The sequence below is a fragment of the Platalea leucorodia genome (genome assembly GCF_965183815.1).
Source record: "Platalea leucorodia genome assembly, chromosome: 8".
Classification (NCBI taxonomy): domain Eukaryota; kingdom Metazoa; phylum Chordata; class Aves; order Pelecaniformes; family Threskiornithidae; genus Platalea; species Platalea leucorodia.
Window position 1 is genome coordinate 12075237 of NC_138830.1, and position 9674 is coordinate 12084910.

The following is a 9674-nucleotide window of genomic DNA, read 5'->3' on the forward strand; positions in this document are numbered from 1 at the left end:
CGCTCCGCCGGCGGGAGCGGGCGGCAGCGGCGGAGCCCAGCGTGGGGCCGGGGCGGTGAGGAGGGGCCACCCGTGGGATGCGGGCTCGGGGGCGGGCGCCCGTGGGCTCCGCCGGCTCCGGGCTGGGCTGGGACCGGTCAAACCCGCAGTGGAGGAGAGAGGAGCCGCGGGTGGAGCGGGGACACGCAGCCCTGCCAGGCGTCCGTGGGGCGCAGGAACGCGTGAGTGTGTGTGCGTGCGTGTGTGTGCATGCATATGTGTGTGTGTGCATGCAAATGTGTGTGCATGCATGTGCGTGCATGCGTGTGTGCATGTCTATGTGCACGTCTGTGTGCATGCACAACACGCAGCTACAGAGCAGGAGTGTTGCCCTGCGACCGGGGGCTTATCAGCAGGACAGGGTGCCAGCGCAGAAGCGCAGACAGACAGACACTGGGTGCAGGGAGGGAGCAGACCCCGGCACGGAGCAAGGGGTGACGCTGCGAGCGCAGCAACTTCCTCGCACCAAAGTGTGATGGGAGCCGGCTGGAGCCACCTGCTCCATGGAGGAGTGATTTGGGCGACCCAGAGGTTGCACATCTGGAAGTGGGGAGACCCCAGGAAGCCGCTGGATCCGTCTGCATCTCCCGCAGATGAGCCCGGACAACGGGGCGCTGCACGGGCCCCCGCGCCTGGCAGTGTCAGGCCGGCAGCGGGGCCGATCGATGCCTTGCTCACCACGGAGGCCACGCAAATGGCAAATCCCTGCGTTGCGAAGGCTGCTGTTAGGACTGGAGACGGCCGCACCGCCCTCCTCCGGGACTCTCTTAGAGTCAATGGAGTTTATTACTTTAACGTATTTCCTCTCTCTCTCTTTCTGAAGAGCATCTTTTCGGCAGCATTGCTTTGCAAACCAGGAGCCAGCCCCCGGCAGGGGTAGGGTCTCAGCACCAGGCTTTGCTTGCCCAGCGGTTGGAGACGAAGCCCCCAGCACCCCCTTGGCTCGCCCACCAGCCTCTCCACTGACGGAGGACAAGAGGGAGAAGGTAGATAAGGCCAGGCAGCTTCTCCGAGCTGAGCTCTGAGGGGAGAGCAGCGGCAGGATTTCATTAGCCTGCCTCTTAAGGCAGTGAAGTCTCCATTCCCTCCCACGCTCCCTCCCCAGCCTGACCCCGTCTGGCGCAGGGGTAGTGGAACCTCAGCCTTCATCTGGAGCTTCCCAACAAGCCGTAAGTCCTTCTTGGGTTGGAAAATCAATTTTCCTTCTGGCTGTTTTATGGTCGCCCCGTCAGCCCCTCTGCACGGCTGGTAGAGTTGGAGCCGGGATCGATTTTTGGGGTTGGCTTTGGGGCTGTGTCCTGCTCTGCTTTGGGAGGAGGGAAAGGGGACAGCCCTGCTGACATCCCCCCGACAGCGGGGCCAAGGTGGGCTGGGGAGCTGTCAGGGTTCTTTGTGGATGGGAAATGGGGCAAGGAGCACTTGGGAACCCTGGAGGGAGGCAGGGTGCAGATTTTGGGTGCTATCCCAAAGGAAAGTCTGTGGCTGGGGCAGGATGGGTGCAAGGGTGCAGAGCCATGGTGATCAGCATCATCCTGGCACCCTGACATCAACAGGGAGAGGGGCAGAGGAAGCAGGGGCAGCAGAGGGGTTGGGAAAGCATCCCGCAAACCTCCCTGTCTCTCTGCAGCCATGAATCCCTACATCAACTGCTCCAGCCCCGGGTTCCCGCTGCCCCAGCGAGACTTTTCTGTGGAGCCCATCAGCCCTGATCTCTGCAACAGAACTCACCCAGAGACCTTGTTTGACCCCAAGGATGCCAACCTGATGGAGGAGCAGCTGCGAGATAAGTACCTGGGACCTCGACGGTCCAGCTTCTTTGTCCCTGTCTGTGTCATCTACCTGCTGATCTTCGTGGTGGGGGCTGTGGGCAACACGCTCACCTGTATCGTCATCCTCCGGCACCGGTTCATGAGAACACCCACCAACTACTACCTGTTCAGCCTGGCTGTCTCCGACCTGCTGGTGCTGCTGCTGGGGATGCCGCTGGAGCTGTACGACATGTGGAGCAACTACCCCTTCCTGCTGGGCGCCAGCGGCTGCTATTTCAAGACGCTGCTCTTCGAGGCCGTCTGCTTCGCCTCCATCCTCAACGTCACGGCCCTGAGTGTGGAGCGCTACATCGCTGTGGTGCACCCGCTCAAGGCCAAGTACGTGGTGACCAGGAATCATGCCAAGAGGGTCATCGTCACCATCTGGGTCTTGTCAGTCATCTGCTCCATCCCCAACACCAGCCTCCATGGGCTGCAGCCTCTTTATGTGCCCGGCCGAGGGCGGGTGCCCGATTCGGAGATCTGCACCCTGGTGAAGCCACGCTTGACCTACAACCTCATCATCCAGATCACCACCATCGTCTTCTTCTTCCTGCCCATGGGGACCATCAGTGTCCTCTACCTGCTCATCGGCCTGCAGCTCAGGAAAGAAAAGATGCTGGAGGCCTTGGGAGCCAAGTCTGGCGGCAGCCACGACTGCCACAATGCTCAGGGGCAGAAGAAAGTCAAGAGGAGGCAGGTCACGAAGATGCTGTGTGAGTCCGATGCTGGGGAGTCCCATGCTGGGGATGGGCAGAGCCAGGGAGTATCTCCCAAGGCTGTGTTGGGAGGGTGCTGGGGGGGAAACTGAGGCACAGCCAGTCCAGAGCTGGTGGGTCATCCCAGAGTAAGGCTGTGGGGCTGGCTTGTGGGGTGCTGGGGCAAAGGCAGATCTGGTGGTTCTGGTCCAGTGGTGGGGACTGCTCCTGCAAGCTCCCTCCTGGCTGCAAGACCTCCCCTTCTCCAGGAAAGTGCTGGGTAAGAAAGGGAAAGGAGGTGGGATGGGGTGGGATGGGGTGGGGTGGGGTGGGGGAACCTGCCCCCCGTTCCCCAGGCCAGACCTTGTGTGCTGGTGATGGTGGTGGTATTTCCCAGAGAGGGACCTTTTCCTACCCAGCCTCGCAGCCTCTGGGACCAACCTGGGGCAATGATGCGCTGACCCAAGGCTGGACTGGAGCATCCCTCTATCCCACCGCTCTGTGTCCTTGCTCCCCTTCCCAGCCCTATCCCCACAGCCTCTGGCCCCCTTCCCAGCAGCAGGAGCTGGCTGCCCTTGGGTAGCCGTCTCTCCCCGGCACGCTGACCTCCACGTGCTCCCAGCCCCGTGACAGCACAGCGATGGCGGGTTGCCCAGCCCAGTCCATCGGCAGGGCCAGGGCTGCTTCTCTGCCATGTCCCAGACAAGTGGTAACTGCTTGCCAGCTTCGCCTGGCACCGCGACTGGGAGAGGGACAAAGGGGGACTTGGCCCCGCGTGCCACAGAGATGCAGCATGGCACAGGTATGGCATCATGTGGGTATGCATCAACAGAGCTGCGTTATAAAAAAAATCAGCAGAGCACAAGGAGAGGGTGCAAATAGCTCTTGCTCCTTGGACTTGGCTGTGCCCCATGGGTTACCCGGTTAGCTGGGAGCGCTTTTGCTTTGCTGGCAGAGGTGGCAGGGTGCCCGGAGGCTGGATGCCTGCAGAGGCATCCCTCAGCCATGCCGTGGGGCTGCGGTGGGGCCGGCTGCCTGCTGATGGGGAGCAGAGATGTGTGGCACAGCAGCACCTGGAGCAGCCCTGGGAGGAGGTGGAGAGAGGGAGACCCTGCCCAGACATACAGCCCTGCCACAGCAGGTCAACAAGGCATCGGGGCCCCTTCCCCTTTCCCCCTTCCTCTCTTCCGTGCTTTTTTGGGTGTTCTTTGCTATGGTTGAAGCAGGGCAGTGCTTGGCCAGGGACTGGAGGTCCCCAGAGGGGTGAGCCCTGCCCCCCAGTAACGCTGGCTCCTCGGCTCCCCACAGTTGTGCTGGTGGTGGTGTTCGGGATCTGCTGGGCCCCCTTCCACACCGACCGCCTTGTCTGGAGCTTCGTCTCTACCTGGACCAGCCACATGCTCTACATGTTCCAGTATGTCCACATCATCTCAGGCGTCTTCTTCTACCTGAGCTCGGCTGCCAACCCCATCCTCTACAACCTGATGTCCACCCGCTTCCGGGAGATGTTCAAGGAGGTGATGTGCCACCCTGGCCACCGCCCGCCACGGTCACGGAAATACTCGCCCAGTGTCACCCGCGCCACCACCCGCAGCACCGAGTGCGAGCCCATGCCCGGCACCAACGGGCTGCCCCTCTCTGATGCTGAGGAGTACGAGCTGGAGGAGGTGGAGGGGGTACAGGCCACCACGCACACAACGTCCCTCTGCTGATGAGCAGGAGGACACGGGGGGACCAGGACTGGCTTTCCCCACCACCAGCATCCATCTGACTGTGGCACCCATCCCGTGGTGGGGAGCGGGGCAGGAGTGATGGAGGGGTCCCCGCCTCTCTGTGCCATCCCACTGGGATGCGAAGGCTGGTTTTCTCGGCAGCACTGCTCCGGGGACACGACAGTGGTGGCCATGCTGTGCCCTGGATGCATTGTACCTGCTGTGCTCAGCACCGGGGCTGGCCAAGGCCAGGGCATCCCTTGTGGTGTGGGGACGGCTGGCTTCTATGTCAGGGATATGCCAGCAATCCCCAAAAACATCCCATCCCTCCCGGCCCAGCGGGGTGAGCCAGCGGGTGCAGGTGTCAGGGGTGTCAGGCACCCTGGGCTGTTTCAGGACATGGTGCTGAATGGGTGCCCCGAGAGGTCCTCGCACCCAGGCTGAGACCCACGGGGGTGGGAGACGTTTGCGTGGGATGGAGTGGGTGAAAAAAAGGTCTGTGGGTGCCTTCTCCCTCGAGACCTCCCCAGGGCCCTCTGGCACCAAAGTGCCCCTGAATTTCTTGCACGTCCCTTCGGCGGTGCCAGTCGCTGTCTGGCTGCAGAGTGCCGGTATGGCTCCTTCCTCCCAGCCTTCATCCCGCCCCAGCCCCTCAAGGGCAAGGGAAGGAGCACGGCCGCTCCCTCCAGAGCCAGAGCCTGCAGGGGGAAATACAGGGCAATGGGAGCCCCAGGCTGCCTGCAGCGCTGAGGCACAGCTCTGCGCCTTCCCCGTGCCCCACAAACACACCCTGTTCTCCCCCCTCCAATGCGCATCTGGCGGGTGCCACCCTCCTCTTCCTCAGCCCACCGTGGCCCCCTGCACCCCCGGAAAATGCGGGGAGCCCTCCTCCATCCCTGCCCTGGATGGGCTGCGCTTCACTGAGAATTAAAAACAGTTGTTGACCTGATCTGTGCCCTGGTTGCGTCCCCCAGCTCTGCTCCCAGCATGGCACTGAACCTGGGCCATCCTCCTGGGGGGTGACTGGCAGGCCATGTGCCAGGGTGATGGGCACCGGGGGTGTCCCACTGGCTCTGCCTGTGGGCTCTGCTGCCATGGTGGGTCTGCGGGGCCAGGCGGGCTCAGGACACTGCACAGCAGGGAAGGCGTGAGCGGGATGCATGCACCCTTCCCAGTCTCCAGGATGCTCCATCTGAGCTGGGGCTGGGGCCATTGCAGAGGGGGAGCTGCCTCTGGAGCGGTGGCGATCAATCCGTCCCCAGACACACGGCTCGGGAAATGTCACGAAAATGCCAGGGAGCGCGGGCTGGCTGGTCGTGCTCCCCCAGGCTGGAAGGACCCATCGATTTACTGTCTGAGATCGATGCTGCTGACTTCCCGGTGTACGCCAGGTCCTCCCGCAGGATGAAATATCGAGGCTCTGATATGCCACTTCAGGGGCTGTCTGAGCAGCTTGAGCTCTTGCCTCGCATGCCTGCCCCAGTTTCCCCCTGGCCAGCCGGGGAAGTTCCACTGGCTCAGCATCCCGCGGCCGTGCCTCTGGGCAGCGTGGATGTGCCCGCGGGGCTCACCTGGGGACGCGAGCAGAAATACCTGAAGAGCAAGCCCCAGGCAGAGCGCTGGCAGGGGCATCACTGCCTGCTGCTGCTCGGCTTCCAGCCCTTCCTAAGCACATCACATGGGGCCGCCACCAGGCCAGCGACCACGAACGGGCAGGATTTGGGGCTTGCAAACTCCCTCCTGCCCCCATCTAACCGTTCCCTGGCTCAGGGGCAGTGTGGCTGACTCCCCCGCACTCCCCATCCCCTGTGGGCAGCAGGGCTTGCTGTGGGCAAAGCCCTTCCTCAGCCATTGTGGGGTCCTGCTGGGTGCTGCTGGGTGAGGGTGGGCATGGGGCTGCCGTAACTTTGCATTTCAGGGTGCTGCCAGCTGCTCGCAGCCTCTCTCTGGAGGATGTCAACGTGGCCAAGAGCATCGAGATCCATCTATTTCCTCCCCTCTCTGGCTCCCATTGCTGATGGTCCTGGCAGGGGACAGCACCCTGGCAGCTGTGCAGGGCCCCTTGTCACTGCTGCGCAGGTAGACGTGACTGATGCCTCTTTGATGGCCATTATTGCCCCATCTCACTTCACCCGGCCGCTTCCCTGGCCACAAATCTCCAGAGAATGGCTTTTTAATAGGTGGTCAATAGCATTTTATTACGCGGCAACAGCTGCCTGCGTGAAGGTTCGGGGTCCCTCGTTCTGCGAATGAGGAGGATGCCTCCCCCTGCTCGTGAGCAGCCAGGCTGTGCGAGGATACGGCTGGGGGGGTCCTGGGGCTCAGCACCGCTGGAGTGGAGTTCAGAGCAGCCAGAAAGGTGAGGCACTGGCTTTGCCTTCATCCAGCCTTGTGTCCCCAGCTGCCCTGCCATCCCCTGATCTGGGACTCCCCATCCTCCTCGGCTACCCCAAATTCCCCTCCCTGAGATGCAGGGGGGGGAATGTGCTGCTGAGGCCCTGGCGTGTTGGGCAGTGATGCTGGGGGCTGCCCCACCGCCCTCTCCCCCCAACAGCTAGGCCAGGGACCGCCCTGAAAAGCATCCCGAAGGCTTGCCAAAGCCGCAGCTGCAGCATGGCCAGTGGCATCTCCTGGGTGGAGAGGTGCTGGCAAACTTTGCTCCCCTGGACAGGGTTTTGTGACAGTGTGTGGAGACAACCCCAAGTCCCCGGCTATGGTCCCAGCATGCCAGCTGGGCTCACGGGAGATGCTGCAGTCAAAGGCTCCCGGGCAAGTCGTTTAATCTCATAATTAATTTTAGTAAAAGCTGCAGTCAGGGCATGAAACCTAATAAGAAAGGAACTGATGTCCTGGGGGAGAATGGTTTCACAGAGAAGGTTTTACACCTCTCCGTCACCGGGAAGGCAGTGGCTGCCGCCTCCTGCCTGCCTCAGGCTCGTTGCAGCCCCCAGGAGAGGAGCCTGTTTGTTCCAAGGATGATGCTCCCCACTGCCTTGTGCCCTCGAGGTAGGCTCGGTCCCCTGCCACCTTCCTGGTATAAATTAGAGGGATTATTCCTGCCGGGGAGGTGGTATAGATGCAAAGAGCCCTGGGGGGGAGGGGGAGGCAGCAGAAGCCAGGGATGGGGCCAGTTGCTCTCAGTGCTCCCACCCATATAACTGGCCAGGGGGATCGACCGGCGCTTTGGGGTGGCCATGGGGAAGGAGGATGCCAAAACACTGCCTGGGAGTTCTCACCAACTAAATGATCCTTTCAGGACATGAAGGAGCCCAGAGGGGACAGAGTAGAGGGACATTGGGGGGCCGGGAGCCAGGGGGAGTGTGCGGATGCCGTTGCTCCAGGTCTTTGCTTGGAGCTGGGAGAAGCATCTCTCTGTTCCTGCAATACAGAGCATGTGGCTGGGTCAGGCTCCATGCCACCATCTCCTCTTCAAATGCTTTGTTTCCAAAGAGCCGTTCCCCAAAAGTTGTCCATCTGTCCTCCCAGATTTATGGCAGCATCTGTCCAACGGCCAGTTCCTGCCTAACCACCCGCTCCTGGCCCCGGGGGAACCCTCCTGCCCGCCCGTGCCCACTCAGCACCCCCACAGGGAGCACCCATCCCTCCTCCATCACCTCCAGCCCCGCTCCCAGGAGACTCCCTCTCTCCCAGCAGCTCATGGAGCTGTTTTTCCCCCACGCTGCCGCACGCCCTGAGTGACACTGTATCTCCAGAGCTTCCAATAAAAAGATTTATCACTGTAGCTTTGGGGATTAAAAAGCAATCCATCTGTGAGGCTGCCCCAGCCTTGTAAGGCTTTTTTTTTGTGCTGTGGCTGTTTGCAACAGGCACGGGGTGGTATTTTTTTTCCTTTACGCACCCAAACTCAAGTTTTACGATTGCCTTGTATATTTGGAGCTGTGATAGATGGCTCTAGAGAACACCAGCAGATTTTTTGCCGCCCCTCCTCAATAAGCCAAGGGAAGGGTTGTTTTTTACTTCCTTTGCGCAGCTGTGGTATGGGGAAAACTTGTACATTGTGAATTTGGCAAAGCCCTTGCATGCCTGGGAGCAAGCGGTCCGTGGCTGGGGCTGGGCGGTGGGGTGGATTCGGGCTGCCTGGCCATGGATATAGCATGGCAACCTTTCGCACCGAGCCCCCAGCCTTTGCGAGGGGAGCAGGGAAGCAGGAAAATGTAAATGCCAGGAAATCTCAGGGATGTGCTGGGTTTGAGCTCGGCACTGATTTAGGCTGCTTTTTGAACAATATTTCAATTATTCCTCTTACTCCAGGATAGTGGTGGTGGTGAAAAGCTAACACCTAGTGCCCACAGACTGGTGATGGGCAGCACAGAGGTGGGCAGGAGGACAAAGGGACAGGCAAGGGAAATATAATATATGTAGGGTTTGATTCTGCTCCTCAGGGCCACTCATGGGCTCAGTTTTTAGCTCCACGCCGAAGGCAGCCCATCTTCCCACCCGGCTCCTTGGTCGCTTCCAAAGGGGCAGGAATTACATAGGAAGCAGCTTTCCAGGCAGCCGTGCGCTGCAGGGAGGCTGGGAAGAGGTGGCGTGGGCAGCACAGCCCACCCCAAGGGCCTGGGATGCAGGAGCTGAGCTGCGGCTCCGGATGCTCGGGCTGACTCACAGCCATGTTGCGGTGTGACTGTCACCTGCACTGGGGATGGTTTTCTCTACGTCACAGCAAACCCAACAGCCCTGGAGGGGCCGGGCCACGTGCAGGGAAGGGATGGGCTCCCCGTACCCCACCTCTCCCTCCTTAGGGCACGCAGAGAGAGGACATGCTCGGGCTAGATGGGCAAAGGGCATCTCCAAGAAATGGTCTGTGTGTTATTTAAGGGTCCCCCTGCCTGAAATCCCGCTGTCCTCATGGCAGGGTGATGGGAAGGAGAGGTGCAATGCACAGTGCCCTTCCCCACAGACTGGCAGCAACGTGCAGGGACAATTTCAGGGGCAAAGTGGCCTATTAAAGCCACTGGGCACCTTCACAAACATCACCTGGGGCTGGGTTAAAACCCCACCACAACGGATTAGAAGAGACAGACTGTCTGCTTAGCCCACGCCTTCTCCCAGTGCAATGTGTTGTTACTAAAGATGACAGAATTGATGTCAGAGGAGCCTGCGTGATGCTTAATTTGGTTCATTGGGACACTTCGGTTAAGAAATGAAAGTGATGCGTAATTAGCACGGCAGTAAGTGGATTAAAGCTGTCTGGATGGCAGAGCTCTGGGCCAAGTGGGGACTGCTAAAAACGGGCTGCGATTGCCAGCGGGGTTGGGGGGACTGGGCTCAGCCTAAGGCGCCCACATTGTCCCTGAGCATCATCCCCCAGCAGGTCCCCGGGGCTGGGGGGGTGCAAGTGGGGGACCCCAAGATTGGCCTGGAGGACAACAGTCTGCAAAGGGCTTCCCCACAGC

The 9674-nt window shown here is 60.8% G+C and overlaps 1 protein-coding gene across 1 annotated transcript; it reads left to right on the forward strand.

Moving 5' to 3' along the window:
* Window positions 1-1668: 1668 nt before the first annotated feature.
* NMUR1 (neuromedin U receptor 1) lies at window positions 1669-4257 on the forward strand (the record flags this gene model as incomplete). Its single annotated transcript, XM_082319239.1, has 2 exons — window positions 1669-2563; window positions 3854-4257. The coding sequence occupies 2 exons, from the start codon at window positions 1669-1671 to the stop codon at window positions 4255-4257; spliced, it is 1299 nt and encodes a 432-aa protein (XP_082175365.1).
* Window positions 4258-9674: the final 5417 nt, after the last annotated feature.